The following is a 16,205-nucleotide window of genomic DNA, read 5'->3' as shown; positions in this document are numbered from 1 at the left end:
ACTTGTCTAAGATCACATATTGGTAAACATTGCAAAACTAGAATTCAAACTCAAATTGTTTGACTCTAGAATTCTAATACAACCGCCCTGCCTCATTAGGGTTCTTTCCTTAAAATGTTCTTCTGTATTGAATCCTTCCTCAATCAGATAGCTAAACACCTGCCGCCACCTTAGTTTCCTCAATCATGAACTAAATGGACTGCTTCCAAAATGTGACTTTTTGTTTGAAATTCTCCAAGAGACATTTTAATGTTATCCCATTATATACATGCATTAGCATGCAGGAAACAATCTCTTGCTGCTCTATTTTGTATCCTATAATGAAACTAATTTGCTTGAAAGTGTGATAACCAAGACTGGAAAAATAATATATGCAAATAGATTGCTTCTAGGGGAATCATGAGGATCCTTCTGTTTTGCTGGTTTTGTCTAATGCCTGATATGACACTAATGGGGATGCCTGATTTAAAATTCTATTGTTCATTGTAAATTTTTTGCATTAATTTTGAATTTTTTAAAAAAAATACTGCATTAAGCCCTGGGCAGATAGGTTAGTTGGATAAGAGTATTGTCTAAAGTGCAGAGGTTACCGGTTCACTCCCCGGTCAGGGCACATACAGCAACAATCAATGCTCCTATCTCTCTCTCTCTCTCTCTCTCTCTCTCTCTCTCTCTCCTCCTCCTCCTCTCTAAAATCAATAAATTAAAAATGTATATTGCATTAAAAGTTATTGATCTCGATTACCGAGTTTCTAGTGCCCCTTCAGGAGAGTTAAGTCTTTCCATTCCCCCTCCCCCTACCTGCAAGCAGATGTTTGAAATTCTAGTCATTACCTCAGTTCATGTTTCCCTCTACATCTCTAAGGGTAGTTAAATAAATCTGCATGCACAGCAGGCAACATCATGAGTCTCATCGTACTATTATGCTATTACTCAAACTTATATGGATGACTTTGTGATTCTCAAATATACAAACCCATGTAAAAGCATTACATACAAGGATATTTACTGCAGCCTGAATAGCAGACAATAGGGAGCTGCCTAAACATCAACCAGTAAGTGACTGGTTAATTATGTCATTCTATTTTTTTTAATATTATATTTATTGAATTTTAGAGAGAGGAGAGAAAGAGAAAGGGGGAGGGACGGAAGAGCAGGAAGTATCAACTCATAGTAGTTGCTTCCCATTTGTGCATTGACTGGTAAACCTAGGGTTTCGAACCAGTGAACTCAACATTCCAGGTCAGCTCTTTATCCACTGTGCCATCACAGGCCATCCTCTTTTTGTTTTTGTTTTAATTTTTATTTATTGATTTTAGTGAGGTAGAAAAGGAGAGAGAAACAGGAACATCAATCTGTCCTGTCTGTGTCCTGACTAGGAACTGAATTGGCAACCTCTGTGCTTTGGGATGATGCTAACCAACCAATCTTGCCAGGGCTAATTATGTCATTCTTACAAAGAATGTCATGCAGCTGTTAATAAGAATGAGGAATCCCTGAAAGGCTGAGGTCGCTGGTTGAAAACCCTGGGCTTGCCCAGTCAAGGCAGATATGACAAGCAACAAGCAAGCTATGACCAACTAAAGTGATATTGTATAATCTCCAAGATACTTTAGGTATAATACACCCAACAGTGTGTATGATAAATTGCCATTTTGTGTGAAAAAAAAAAAGCTTTGATTTATACATATATTTGTTCATAAATTCAGAGTGTATCTGGGAAAATTCAGAGCTTCTAACGGTAACTGCGCATGTCTGGAAGAAGTTACACCAGAGGAGGAAAACTTAACGTTTTACCATATACTCTTTTGCACCTTTTGAATTCTGAACAATTTTTATTTGTGAAAATAAAATACAAAACATTACTAAATATCTGTACTTGGAAAGGGGCTTGATAATAGAAAACAATTATGGACATCTTTCAGAATTTTTGTCTTAAAAACAGAGTTTTTTGAACCATTGTTCAATTGGGTTTGAATTTTCGAACCTGCCTCGAGGGACTAAGGCCCCAGCAGTGTTCTGACTCATGCTTCACCTCAACCGCCAGGGCACCAATCCTGTAGCTTTCTACAGGTATCTAGCACTTTCTACCTTGGCATTGAATAGTTTTATTTTCCCTAGGCCTAAAACACTTAGGATACTGGGCGAGAGTTCTGTTAACTAACATAAAAAACAACCAAACTTAAAAAACTCATTTTTATGAGTTTATTTGAGCCAAACTGACAATATACATGGAGAAACGAAATTTCAACGGATTAAGAAAGGCTCTGGAGAATGAGTTTTGTAGCTTATTTATGCATTCTAATTAAAAGATGATAGTAAGGAAAGTAACAAGAAATCTGTTGGTAGAGTAATAAAGTGGAAAAAAAGCATAGCAGGAAAATCCGTGGGACTGGATAAAAGGCAAAATGGAGAAACACGTTTCTTTTATATTGCTGGTTACAAGATGGTTAATAATTAACATTCACAGCACTTAGAGATATTTGGGGAACAGGATAATAACGAGGGGTTCTGTGTTCTCTGTTCTAGTGCCAGTTGTGCCTTCCAGGGTAGAAGACATTTCTAATGTGTTATCCTAGATGCGTAAGAACAACGGACAAAGCCCCTTAAGATAAAGTTTGATTAACCTTTGCTAAGGGAGCTATAGGCCTGGGATGTGACTACCTCCTCTGAGACATGACATGCCCAGTTAGGAACCTGTGATCAGACCACCCTACGTGGTATACTTTTCCGCACTGAGCGTGTCAAGCCTGCCATGTGACCGCCCCTCCTTCCCCGTCACCACCACCACCAAGCTCGTCGGGTTTATTGCATAGCCTCTTTTTCTCTCGCAGACATTATCAGAATCATTACAGTATCCCCACAGGCCCTAGAACATTGTCAAACACATAGCACATAGTCAAGAAACCAGGCATAAGAGAAGGGGAGGAAACAAGGCAAACAGCGGGAGTGGGGCGGGAAAAGGGCCACTCTACACACTACTACAGCCTGCGGTCAGAGACCTCCAGGGAATAGCGCCCGCGCTCCAGTAACGTCCGGCCCGGCCCACAGCTGAGCCTCACGGCGAGCGGCCAGCCCATCTACGTCTCAGGTCCGCAAAACTGGGTCCTAGGGGCCCGTAATACGAGTCCTCCGAACCCTTGCCGCGGGGGAACGAAGGGCCTCCGCTCCGCAATGGCGCCGTAGCCCCGGCGCAAGGGGCTGGGCCATAGGACTGTGACCCAATGAGAGGCGCCGGCAGACCCGCGGTCCAATGGTGGCGGCGCGTGGGCACGCTGGGGGCGGGCAGAGCGCGTCCGACTTTTCCAGAAGACCCGGATAGCGCCTGACGGCCACGCCGAGCCGGCTTTGGGCGTTCTTTGCGGCGGTCGTCTTTCTTTTCTCTCGGCTCAGCTATGGCGGCCGTGAAGACGCTGAACCCCAAAGCCGAGGTGGCCCGAGCCCAGGCAGCGTTGGCGGTCAACATCAGCGCGGCCCGGGGGCTGCAGGATGTGCTGAGGACCAACTTGGGGCCTAAGGGCACCATGAAGATGTAAGGCGGGGCTGAAGGGGAGGGCAGGGCCGCTACGGGCCTGATCCTGGGAGACGTGGTCTTGAGCCCGCCGCCTCCGGCCTCTGCGCCCGCCGCTGCGGCCCTTTTCCCCTCTTTCTTCCTAGTCGGGCTGTTTTCTGTCCCGGCCATTTCCTCTTGTGATCTGTGCGGTCTCTGAGGAGAACAAAGCTGCCCGCGTGCGCGCGCGGCGCTCCCGCGTGGTCAGTTTGAGACTTCAGCGACCCGGGGGACTCGGCAGGCTGCTTCTCAGAAGGGAGAGGGTGGGCACTGCACCATTCCTCTAACTGGGAGGAGAGAACCAACCCCACGGCCCCAGCTCCTTAGGATCTGGGTAAAACAGTCTTTATGGGAGTCAGCTTGGTGTCCGTTAAAAAAGTCACACTGATTCGTTTCTGCCCATTGAACAGGCTTGTTTCTGGTGCTGGAGACATCAAGCTCACTAAAGACGGCAATGTGCTGCTTCATGAAATGGTGAGGCCTTACACTAGGTGAAAAACGTTTTGATTTCCCTTAGTACATTTGATGGGTAAAATATCTTTATGTTCTCAAGGTGGGAGGAAATCATATTCGTCACTTCTCAACAGGTGGTGTTCCAGACAGTGGAGAAAGTAGAAGAGAAATGTAATTAGTAATAGTGGCAACAGTGAAGTCCTGGAGTCCCGTAATTCTTTTTGAACCCCTACTCCTGACATTTAAGGCCTTGGCTAAAGAATTGCGATTATTGAAATTCTAATAAAATCTCAAAAGTTAAGCGATTGACAATCAGATAAACAAAATGACATAGTTTACACTTTTTCTCTTTTTACATGTATTTTTTTTTTCTTTGTATTTTTCTGAAGTTGGAAATGGGGAGGCAGTCAGACTCCGGCATGCTCCCCTGGGGACCCATCTGGCACGCCCACCAGTGGGCGATGCTCTGCCGCAATCAGAGCCATTCTAGCGCCTGAGGCAGAGGCCACAGAGCCATCCTCAGCGCCCGGGCCACCTTTGCTCCAATGGAGCCTCAGCTGCAGGAGGGGAAGAGAGAGACAGAGAGGAAGGAGAGGGGGAGGGGTGGAGAAGCAGATGGGCGCTTCTCCTTTGTGCCCTGGCCGGGAGTCAAACCCAGGACTCCTGCATGCCAGGCTGACGCTCTACCATTGAGCCAACCGGCCAGGGCCACACTTTTTCTCTTTTTAAAACAGCTATTTGGCCTGACCAGTGTTGGCGCAGTGGATAAAGCGTCGACCTGGAAATGCTGAGATCGCCGGTTCGAAACCCTGGGCTTGCCTGGTCAAGGCACATATGGGAGTTGATGCTTCCAGCTCCTCCCCCCTTCTCTCTCTCTGTCTCTCCCTCTCCTCTCTAAAATGAAAAAAACAAAACAAAACACCCAGCTATTTGATTTTCTCTGTTACATCTCTCTACCTCCAAATGGAGGAGAGATAAAGCTCTTTGCTTAACCATTTAAAGAGTCCCAGTGGCCAGGAATAACAGATTATTGAGAGAATCGTTTTTACACATCCCTCAAACCTGAGAGTCCAGATCCAAGAGTTCAGACTTTGGGGTTTTTTGTTTGTTTGTTTGTTTTTTAACTTTTTTCTAAAGCTGGAAACGGGGAGAGACAGTCAGACAGACTCCCGCATGCGCCCGACCGGGATCCACCCGGCACGCTCACCAGTGGCGACGCTCTGCCCACCAGGGGGCGATGCTCTGCCCCTCCAGGGCGTCGCTCTGCCGCGACCAGAGCCACTCTAGCGCCTGAGGCAGAGGCCAAGGAGCCATCCCCAGCGCCCGGGCCATCTTTGCTCCAATGGAGCCTCGGCTGCGGGAGGGGAAGAGAGAGACAGAGAGGAAGGAGGGGGTGGGGGTGGAGAAGCAAATGGGCGCTTCTCCTGTGTGCCCTGGCCGGGAATCGAACCCGGGTCCCCCGCACGCCAGGCCGACGCTCTACCGCTGAGCCAACTGGCCAGGGCCAGACTTTGGGGTTTTGATTCTAGTGTACCTGTCCTTCGACAGCCAAATGTTTGTAAATATCTTCAGTAAGGACTAGCTCACCTAGGTGTCCTTTTTGTTTTAGTGGGCTAACTGGTGACCTCCGCTAGCTGAGAGCAATTGAAGTTACAAACTTAATGTCAGAAAAGCCTTATATACATGGCTTTTAAAATTTTTACTTGGTTTTTTTGAAATACAACATAAACACAGAGAAGCACCTTAAATATTTACATTTTAATTAGTAACTATAAAGAAAACAATGAAAAGTATACAGTATCACCTATGTAGTGTCAAAATAGTTTACATCAGCAAATTTGGATGAGATAGTGTACAAAAAATATTTACAGTTTAACGAGTAGCTGTAAAGAAAACAAGAATGCAGTATCACCTGTGTAGTGTCAAAAATAGTTTACATCATCAAATCTGAATGAGATAATGTGCAAAATGACTGGGCTGGATTCTTAAAACTGTCAGTGTCCCCAAAGATGTAAAAGGCGGGGGAACTGTTCTAAATTAAAGGAGTTTAAGGAGACATAAAAACCAAAAGCAATGCAAGGGCTTTGATTGGCTACTTTGTAAATGAGAATCTGTGGGGACTTGATGAATATCCTGGTCTTCCAAAGTCTTTCCATGCAGTGATTTAGCATCCACTGATGATCTTTGCTAAGGGGGCTATTTATTTTACTTTCTAATTATTTGGTCAGTACCAAGTAATACTGGAGGCTGCTGGACCTTCTTTATAAAAGGCACCTCGTTTATTCCAGGAGTCCTAGATTTGTCATAAAGAGGCATGCATGGGTTTGAAATGATTTGTAACTGTTACTTGTTAGCTCTATCACTGATTTTTAAAACTTTTATTTATTGACTGATTTTAGAGGAAGAGGGAGAGAGACAGAGGAAAACATCAATTTGTTCTAATTATTTATGTGTTCCTTGATTGATTCTTTATGTGCCTTGACCTGCAACTTTGGCATATTGGGATAACACTCTAACCAACTGCTCTATCACCTTGAGTAAACTTTAATTGAGCCTCAAATGTCCTTATTAGTAAATTGGAAGTAATCTTGAGAAGTAAACATATTTATACATGAAAATGTTTTGGTTGTCAGAAACTGATAAGCAAAATAACTAATGGTGAGTTTTTAATCAAAGTAATATGTATCTGAATACTTGGCAGTTTGTGTACATAGAACTTAGGGAGGTCTTCCACACATTTTAAGTTATATTGAGATTGTTTGAAGTTACTTAATTTTTTTTCTTTTTCTACTTTCAGCAAATTCAACACCCCACAGCCTCCTTAATAGCCAAAGTAGCAACAGCCCAGGATGACATAACTGGTGATGGTACCACTTCCAATGTCCTAATCATTGGAGAACTGCTGAAACAGGCGGATCTCTACATTTCCGAAGTATACATGATTCCTGTGTTTTTGTGATATTTTATTGTGTATAAGAAGTGGACTGAGTTTTGTTTATACAAACTGATGTGTTAGTGGTAGTTGAGGCCATGTAGTAGAATGTGAGGAGTAGGGGCTTCAGTTTGGGAACCAGAGTCATTATCTTGGTCTGACACAAATTTATTGTCATCCTGGACAAGTTAAGGACCCTTTCTTAGCCTGAAAGGTTTTCTTTTTTCCCCCATCAAGTTACAGTGCTTATATAACATATTTATCTAAAATGTAGATTAATAATTAATACCTAAAAATGGGATTATCAGGACTAGGCGTATTTATAAGGAAAAAGCCAGACTAAAAATTCTATAAAACTTTTTTAGTTCCAAGGTTAAATCCAGCCTCCCTGAATACTAATCTGATGTTAGGAGGAACTTCCTGGAAAGACAGAGGAAGCCGACTCTTAGTCTCCCTGTCTACTTTTATTAGTAAATGATGTGAATGTATTTCAGATTACCTATAGAAGAGATATAATGCTCCTATTGACTGCAGGGTGTTGCGACACATTTGAGTTTTTGTAATTATTCCTTGTGGTTTGCACAGTGAACACCCAAGTGTGCTTTATAGTTCCCTTGGCTTTGACTCTGTGCTAGAGCAATGTCTGCCTTTTTCCTCTGCATTGAAAGGACTATTATCCTTTTAAATGTATTCAAAAAGTCAGCACACTATATTGTATTAAAAGGTATGAATGATGACTCCATAGTAAATCTTATCATGAACTATAGTTGCATCTAATTGAAGAACTCCAGGGTTGGTGGTGGTTATTTTAATTGTGTCTTTATTATAGGGTCTTCATCCTAGAATAATAACAGAAGGATTTGAAGCTGCAAAGGAAAAGGCACTTCAATTTTTGGAACAAATCAAAGTAAACAAAGAAATGGACAGGGAAACGCTCATAGATGTGGCCAGAACATCTCTGCGTACTAAAGTTCATGCTGAACTTGCTGATGTCTTAACAGAGGTTTGTGTTGAATTAAAAACCCCTGATATTAGAAACAGCAGTATATTTACCAATTTCAATTATAGGGTGCACTCTAAAGTTTTTACAGTATCATACTGTGAAATAAGTAGGTTCATTTTTACGTCAGTGGTGACCATATCTATGTCCCTAAAGAAGTAAAATGAGAAAAATCAAAGAATCATGCACCTCACTAGGTAATAAAGGTATAATCAGAGCTTTCATTAAAAGGTTTATAAAATGGATTTTTTTTTAATTCAGTGAGAGGAGGGGAAGCAGAGACAGACTCCTGTATGCACCCCAACCAGGATCCACCCCAATAAGCCATAAGCCCAATTGGGGGTGATGCTCTGCCCATCTGTGGCATTGCTCCATTGCTCAGCAACCAAGCTCCTTTTAGCGCCTGAGGTTTTCTATCCTCAGCACCTGGGGCCAGCTCACTCCAATCAAGCCATGGCTGCAGAAGGGGAACAGAGATGCGAGAGGGGGAGAGGTGGAGAAACAGATGGGCACGTTTTTTTTTTTTTTCAGATGGGCACTTTTGTGTGCCCAGACTGGTAATCAAACCCGGGACATCCACACCAGCCCAGTGCTCCACCACTGAGCCAACCAGTCAGGGCCAAAATGGAGATTTTTTTATTATTAAAAAACATCCTATTATCAGTGTTTTTAGTAAAAGAGGAAGGATATCAATGATTCTTTAGGTAATTGAAAAGTTGAGAGTTCAGAAATGGAAATGACTTCAGCCCTTTACCAGATGTATTCTGTTAGCTTATAGAAAAAGACTTAGATCAAGTCAAAAGATTCTAAAGTCCAGAAACTCTAAACTTCTCTTTAGAACAAGTAACATGAGCATCTTGATGTCTGCAAATCAAATTTACTAATAGTTATACTCTTATTGTAGGCTGTAGTTGACTCCATTTTGGCCATTAAAAAACAAGATGAACCTATTGACCTCTTCATGGTTGAGATCATGGAGATGAAACACAAATCAGAAACCGATACCAGGTAGGTAGTAGAATACTATGAAATACTTGTAAAGTATGTTTACAAATTGATAAGCACTTTATACAACACATATTTTGGCTGATTTTCTTCTTTTGGTCTTTGAATTCATATATACTGCCTAGAGGAGTATTTACTTAGTAATATCTCCTTTTGAAGTTAATGGCATGATGTATTTATAGTTAGAATGATTCAGAAAAGTGAGCTATGTCAGTTTGGCATGTATTGAACTGTTGGATCCAAAGTCTGATGGGAGACTGTTGGGGAATTTAAATATGTTTCAAAGATCTAACTTGAAAACTTTTTAAAGATTTTTTTTTTTTTTTTTGGTATTTTTCCAAAGCTGGAAACGGGGAAGCAGTCAGACATGCCCACCAGGGGGCGATGCTTTGCCCATCTGGGGCGTTGCTCTGTTGCAACCAGAGCCATTCTAGCGCCTGAGGCAGAGGCCATGGAGCCATCTTCAGTGCCCCGGCAAACTTTGCTCCAGTGGATCCTTGGCTGCTGGAGGGAAAGAGAGACAGAGAGGAAGGAGAGGGGGAGGGGTGGAGAAGCAGATGGGCGCTTCTCCTGTGTGCCGTGGCTGGGAATTGAACCCAGGACTCCTGTACGCCAGGCCGACGCTCTACCACTGAGCCAACCGGCCAGGGCTTAAAGAATTTTAAAACAATTTGATAGCCTACCAGTTGAAACATTTTCTCTAAAATTCTCTGTACAAATTAAGTTGTTTTTGTCATGTTCTGAAATAATTGCTTTTTTGTAATAACCCTACTTATGTTTCACCCAGAAGTCTTGTCCAGTTAACTCCAGAAATGACTGATTGTGTGAAAATTATCAGTACAGTCTCAATTAAGTGTTATGATTGTGTTAGCGTATGCTACATCCCATATGAAAATCAGTAACTTAATTACAATTTTTTTGTAATTACAGTTGACAGACAATACTATATTAGTTTCAGTATGTAATGTAGTGATTAAATGTTTATATACCTTATGAAGTGATTGTGATAATTTTTTATGTGTTTTAACAGCTTAATCAGAGGTCTTGTTTTGGACCATGGGGCACGGCATCCTGATATGAAAAAAAGAGTAGAAAATGCATACATCCTCACATGCAATGTGTCATTAGAATATGAAAAAACGTGAGTTAAATTTTCTTACAAATGGAACCAAGAAGTAGAGGAGCTTGGTATTTTAGTCAAGTCACTCTGTGAGACTGTTTCTCTCCACTGTATGGACAATAATACCTCCGTTGGGTTTGGTAGCATTGTAGGAAGTAAATTCAGAATGTACCAGGGGCAGGATCAGAATTTAGCGACTATTTGTTAAATCAAGACTAACCAGTTTCTGAGACTGCTTGCTGTCTTGTCTTCTACTCAAAAAATAATCATTCTTATCTCTTCCACCCCCTCTTCTATATTTTATTTTTTTAATAGAGAAGTGAGCTCTGGCTTTTTTTACAAGAGTGCAGAAGAGAGGGAGAAACTTGTAAAAGCTGAAAGAAAATTCATTGAAGATAAAGTTAAAAAAATAATAGAACTGAAAAAGAAAGTCTGTGGAGACTCAGATAAAGGATTTGTTGTTATTAATCAAAAGGTGAGAAGAATTTTGCTTTATAAGCTGGTCTGTGTTGTCTATTTTTATTTTTTAGGTGAAATATATTGAAACTAATTTTTCTTTGTTACAGGGAATTGACCCATTTTCCTTAGATGCTCTTGCAAAAGAAGGCATAGTAGCTCTGCGCAGAGCTAAAAGGAGGAATATGGAAAGGTACGGGGAATAGATGATCCGAGATGTGGATCTGCACAAGTTAACAGGGTTTAGTCCTTTTTTCCCCTCTACTTATTTTCGCATTTCTTCTTTTTGTGGTAAAACACATAGTACAAAATTTATCGTTTTCTGATTTAAGTGTGACAAAATTCAGTAGTATTAAGTTACATTCATATTGTTGTGCAACTGTCACCATTACTCATTTTAAAACCATTTTCATCATTGCAGACTGTAACTGTACTCATTAAACAGTAACTCCTCATTTCTCCTCCCCACACCCCTTCTCATGTAAATACTCTTATTTCTATCTATGACTTTGGTATCTGTCTATGAATTTGGTAAGGGAATCATACCATAATTGCCCTCTTGTGTCTGGCTTATTTCATCTAGAGTGGTGTTTTCAGAGTTCATTCATGTTGTATGTATCAGAATTTCAGAATTTCATTTTTTAAGGACAAGTATTTCCATTGTATGGATGATATCACATCCTTATTTATCCATTTATCTGTCAGTAGACATTTATTTGGGTTAATACTGTTTGGCTTTTATGAATAAAGCCACTATGAAAATTTTATACTTGTTTTATTTTTAAACCATGACATATTATATATATTTTTCCATGTTGAGACAGCATCAATGGGTTTCAGAGAAATACAAGAAATAGCTCTTGTCCACTTTTAGATTTCATTTCAAAGGAATATTTGCTGATTTGATGAGAGTGGTTTTACTTTATTTTGAGAGTTAAGAGAAAAGACCAATTTTTAACTGGTTGGTGGAAAAAATATATATATTTTTATTCAGTGAAAGGAGGTGAAGCAGAGACAGATTCTTGCATGTGTCCCAACTGGGATCCATACGGCAAGCCCAGTAGCGGGCAATGCTCTTCCCATTTGGAGTGTTGCTCCATTGCTCAGCAACCGAGCTCTTCTTAGCACCTGAGGTAGGAGCCATGGAGTCATCCTCAGTGCCGGGGGCCAACTCACTCCAGTTGAGCCATAGCTGCAAGAGGGGAAAAGAGAGAAGTAAGAGGGAGGAATGAAGAAGCAGGTGGGCACTTCTCCTGTGTGCCCTGACTGGGAATCGAATCTGGAACGTCCACACGCCAGGCCGACACTCTCACTAAGCCAACCAGCCAGGACCAAAATATTTTTTAGATTATTATTTTAGTATAGAATTCTGAAAGATTGCTTCCTAAATTTTTTTTATAACATAACTAATAAAAATTATTTAAATCTCCTTAAAATACTTCAATATTTCAGGCTGACTCTTGCTTGTGGTGGGATAGCTCTAAATTCCTTTGATGACCTAAATCCTGATTGTTTGGGACATGCAGGACTTGTCTATGAATATACATTGGTAAGTATGTTTTCTTTACACAGGTGATACTTTTTGGTTCATGAATTCTTCAGTAGTAAAAAGTCATTCAAACTTGGGATCAGATGTATGCTTTGTTTACATACATTTTGATGGTTTATGTATAGCAAAGGTACTCCTTTGATGGGAAAGTCACATTTCTATTACGTGTGACTTTTTCTTTTTTAAGAAATTTGAAGTGCTTAGTGTTGTTTTCTATTAATAAGCTACTTACCATTTCTTCTCTAATTCTGTGTAGAACCATTTGTCATTTTTGAAAATACTCTCTTTACATAGGGAGAAGAGAAATTCACCTTTATTGAAAAATGTAACAATCCTCGCTCTGTCACATTATTGATCAAAGGACCAAATAAACACACACTCACTCAAATCAAGGATGCCATAAGAGATGGCTTGAGGGCTGTTAAAAATGCTATTGATGATGGTAAGATCATTTTATTCAAACTTATACTTTTTGCTTGTGTGAAAGGCATGGCTGAATACTGTGTTCTTTTTATCAGTAACTTACACAGCCAGACACCATGCAAAAGTAAAGTCTTCCCTTTAAAATGGCTATGATGGCATGCCAAGTGTTTTCATAGCATATCATTACTAAAGTGGATACAAATAAATGAGTTAAGAGCTTATAAAAGCTTCCATGTGCTAGTGAAATCATGCTATTTGATATGTTGCTTATATAATTTTCAATGAATACTTAAAGTGCAGTAGTTAATGCTGATTTTTCAAGAAATTAATGGTTTTTCATATATGAGTGTTTTGTTTTATATGTTGTCTTATAATTGTACAGTTTTCTTTGTAGCTTAGCATTTCTCTCTTCCCCACCACCCAACAGGCTGTGTAGTTCCAGGTGCTGGTGCAGTGGAAGTGGCAATGGCAGAAGCCCTGATGAAATACAAGCCCAGTGTCAAGGGCAGGGCCCAACTTGGAGTTCAAGCGTTCGCTGATGCATTGCTCATTATCCCCAAGGTCTGACTACTTTAACAGTCAATTTTCTAAAAATATGCCAAAATGATTCCAGCTGATGAACGTGAAAGGTTTTTGGTAATGTGGGTTTTTTTCACAATGTAGATTTTGAATAAGTTTGATCAGTTTTCTCCCTAACACTAGAATATTGAAATGTATTTGGTTTCCCTGTAAAAGAAACCTGAATATCTGAAGTTTCAGATGGCAAGAGACAACTATTTTAAGAGTTTGCAATGTAGGCGATATATTTTGAATACAAGCTGGCTTTTTGTTTGTTAAACTGCGATCAGTATTATGATTTTTTGATGATTATTGATATACTGTTCATTTATTGTGCACTTAACTATTCTTAGGTCCTGTATTTTAAAGGATTAAATTTGCTTGCTTTAGGTTCTTGCTCAGAATTCTGGCTTTGATCTTCAGGAAACACTAGTTAAAGTTCAAGCAGAACATTCGGAATCAGGACAACTTGTGGGTGTGGACTTGAACACAGGTAAGAGAATGAAAGTATTGGAGGGGGACTAGATATAGCGTTCTCCGGAGAATCAAGAGTCTTAGGGAGTTGCTTTGCAGTTGAATACTAGTCCTGTTAGTGGAACTCTGAGTTCTAAAATATGGTATAAAAATGGAGTGAGTGGAGATGGTAATTAAGGAAATAGAATATATACAATTGAATAGTTTCAAAGAATATGGATTTTTTTCTTTTGCTGAGTAGTAATAGGTGGTTCAGGTTAATGTTGAAAAGTTTCATATTGTGTTTACTTTACTCGATTTTTTATCAGGGGCTTTGATAAGAAAATACATTAGATATTCATATTCACTGAGAAAGCAAATAATGCTGGAAGAGGGGACTATGTTTAAAACCTGGTCTTAGGCCAGGGTAAGAACACAAATTATGAAAGTACAATGTGGAATAGAAACTGAGATACGTCCAATTAATATATGTAAGATCTGTTGTCAACGGCATTATTTACATTAAGTTAAAAAAGTACCTGGAATGAGGAAAATAATAAGCTTAATTTGATCAGATTGCATACCCCTCAAAAAAATTAGGGGATATTTTATAGCTTCATATTCATTTTGAAATATCCCCTAATTTTTGTGAGCAGTGTAGTTCAAATGCTGTAATACAGACAAATGGAAATGTGTCTGGAAAAAAACGATGTTCAAACTGTAACAAAAGAGCATTCCTATCACTGAAGTCTTCTAAGTAGAGATTGGTTACTCATCAAAGGTACTGTGCACAGGAATCATGGTGTGGAGTACAAAATTGGACTCATTGAGCAACTTTGGGTTCTTGTAGTTGATGAGGAAATGAGAGTAATTGGTGATGAGCAAAGAAGTGTTTTGATCTTACGACCTGCTCTATAGGATTTTAAGACTACTGGATTACTTTGCAGGGGAGCCAATGGTAGCAGCAGAAGTAGGCGTCTGGGATAACTATTGTGTAAAGAAACAGCTTCTTCACTCCTGGTAAGTTTCAGAAAGCCAAAACTCAAGTAAGCTAGATAATCATCATACTCTCTTAATTTGGTGTATACTGTTTAATTTCTTGTGTGTGTGTTTCTTCCCCCATAAAAAATATAAAAAATCCGAAGTGTAGAAATGAAACGACTTCTATGTATAGAGGGGAAAGGGAAATTTAATTGGATGTAACTTGCATGGTTTAGTTGGATATTAGTTGAATTAAGGTTCATATCTGAAATCTGAGCCATCAGATTTTTTTTCTTCCCTTTCAGCACTGTGATTGCCACCAACATTCTCCTGGTCGATGAGATCATGCGAGCTGGAATGTCTTCTCTAAAAGGTTGAATTGAAGCTTCCCTGATTATTCTGAATCATGAAGACTCTACAGAGTGATTTTAAGAATACAGCTATGGAACTCTTGTCCTAGCTTCAAATGATTTTCAAAGGAATTTTCTTTTCCCATATGAAAAAAGGAGAGAACACTGGCAGCACCTCTTCAAGTTTCTGAGTCTGAAATTATAATTACAGTATTTTTTTAATTGCAGTCTGTATACAATAAGGCCGTTTTCACTCATTACACAGAATGTTTTACTTTTGCTTCTGTAATATAAAAATACATGTTAGAAAAGCATATGTTATCTACCTTATTAAATATTCCTTGAAAAACAAATTTTAATGGTTTAATAATTTCTTCTGATGTATTTTAATTTATTCAATAGTTCCCTATTAAGCTTTTAAGATTAAAATTTTTATGCTGATTTAAATAAGGTTTTGAAAGCATCCCTGTTTCCTTAGTAAAAATTGCTGTGAATGAAACAATTGGATCTTACAGTGAGATTTTCCATGCTTTGAAGTAGCTTTGCTAAAATGTTCCCCAGGAAAGTTAAGTAAGTGGGAGTGGGAAGCAAAGTGAATAGACTAGAAGCTAGGGAGCTAGAAGAGCTGCAAATTTATGAAGTGGCGAAAGTTAAAAGAGGAGGCAGACATGGAAGATGTCTTGATGGCATGGTGACAGGACTACTTGAAATTTTCAGGCAGACGTTATTTCACACCTCTGAACCTTTGCTTATTCTGAAATAATCCATCTCAAAACCTCCAGTGTCATATTTTCCCCTCAAATTCTGTTTGCACAAAATCGGTTTTTTATACAGTTGCTGTATCTGTACAGTCCTTAAGGTGAAACTGTGTTGCTAAGCTTTGTATTTTGAGGACTTGGCAGTTGCCTACAGTGAGTGTACAATAAATGTTTAACTTGAAACCTTTTCTGTGATCTTGCAATGGTATTCCAAGGCACAAAGGGAATTGAATCTATACTGCTCACAAAAAGTAGGGGATATTTTTTAATGAACATGAAGCAATAAAAAAAGCATTTGATTTTTTAATTAACATCAGAAAAGCAAATGTCAAGTCAAAGTTGTTTGATCCTGCAAATGAGATGCAAAACCAGCTTACTTCATTGGTGAAAATGGACTATACAAAAGGCTAAAAGTACTGAATATCTGCATGTTCCCTATCCCCTAATTTTTGTGAGCATATAAAGGAATGAAGTCAGTTGAAATGTACACAAGGTCATGAAGGGGATTCTGAAATGGCAGGGCCTGTTAATACTAGTACTGAGAAAATAGGTTTTTCTTAACCTGACTTCACCTTAAATTCAGGCCTTAACTTGTTACTCGGTGTCTGAACTAATTA

General features: G+C 39.7%; 1 protein-coding gene and 2 non-coding genes across 3 annotated transcripts; all 3 read left to right on the top strand.

Moving 5' to 3' along the window:
- Positions 1 to 3,291: 3,291 nt before the first annotated feature.
- On the top strand, positions 3,292 to 15,771 carry CCT6A (chaperonin containing TCP1 subunit 6A). The gene is made up of 14 exons (XM_066382492.1): positions 3,292 to 3,532; positions 3,961 to 4,024; positions 6,801 to 6,935; positions 7,765 to 7,938; positions 8,840 to 8,943; positions 9,971 to 10,081; positions 10,376 to 10,535; positions 10,627 to 10,709; positions 11,969 to 12,065; positions 12,360 to 12,507; positions 12,916 to 13,049; positions 13,437 to 13,539; positions 14,447 to 14,519; positions 14,786 to 15,771. The coding sequence occupies exons 1-14, from the start codon at positions 3,396 to 3,398 to the stop codon at positions 14,856 to 14,858; spliced, it is 1,596 nt and encodes a 531-aa protein (XP_066238589.1). The 5' UTR covers positions 3,292 to 3,395; the 3' UTR covers positions 14,859 to 15,771.
- LOC136404714 (small nucleolar RNA SNORA22) lies at positions 7,513 to 7,645 on the top strand. Its single transcript, XR_010751419.1, has one exon. It is a non-coding gene; the product is annotated as a small nucleolar RNA SNORA22 (small nucleolar RNA).
- LOC136404702 (small nucleolar RNA SNORA15) lies at positions 12,553 to 12,691 on the top strand. The gene has a single exon (XR_010751410.1). It is a non-coding gene; the product is annotated as a small nucleolar RNA SNORA15 (small nucleolar RNA).
- Positions 15,772 to 16,205: the final 434 nt, after the last annotated feature.

The sequence above is a fragment of the Saccopteryx leptura genome, chromosome 4 (genome assembly GCF_036850995.1).
Source record: "Saccopteryx leptura isolate mSacLep1 chromosome 4, mSacLep1_pri_phased_curated, whole genome shotgun sequence".
Lineage (NCBI taxonomy): Eukaryota > Metazoa > Chordata > Mammalia > Chiroptera > Emballonuridae > Saccopteryx > Saccopteryx leptura.
Note: the sequence above shows the minus strand (reverse complement) of the source record. Positions and strands in the feature narration are given on the sequence as shown.

What these genes read in the sequence shown, in the direction of transcription:
- CCT6A (XM_066382492.1), top strand. Translation starts at nt 3,396, where the DNA reads ATGGCGGCCGTGAAGACGCTGAACCCCAAAGCCGAGGTGGCCCGAGCC. An exon ending in TTGTTGTTATTAATCAAAAG is followed by an intron (nt 10,536 to 10,626) that starts GTGAGAAGAATT and finishes TCTTTGTTACAG; the next exon opens with GGAATTGACCCATTTTCCTT. An exon ending in CATTGCTCATTATCCCCAAG is followed by an intron (nt 13,050 to 13,436) that starts GTCTGACTACTT and finishes TGCTTGCTTTAG; the next exon opens with GTTCTTGCTCAGAATTCTGG.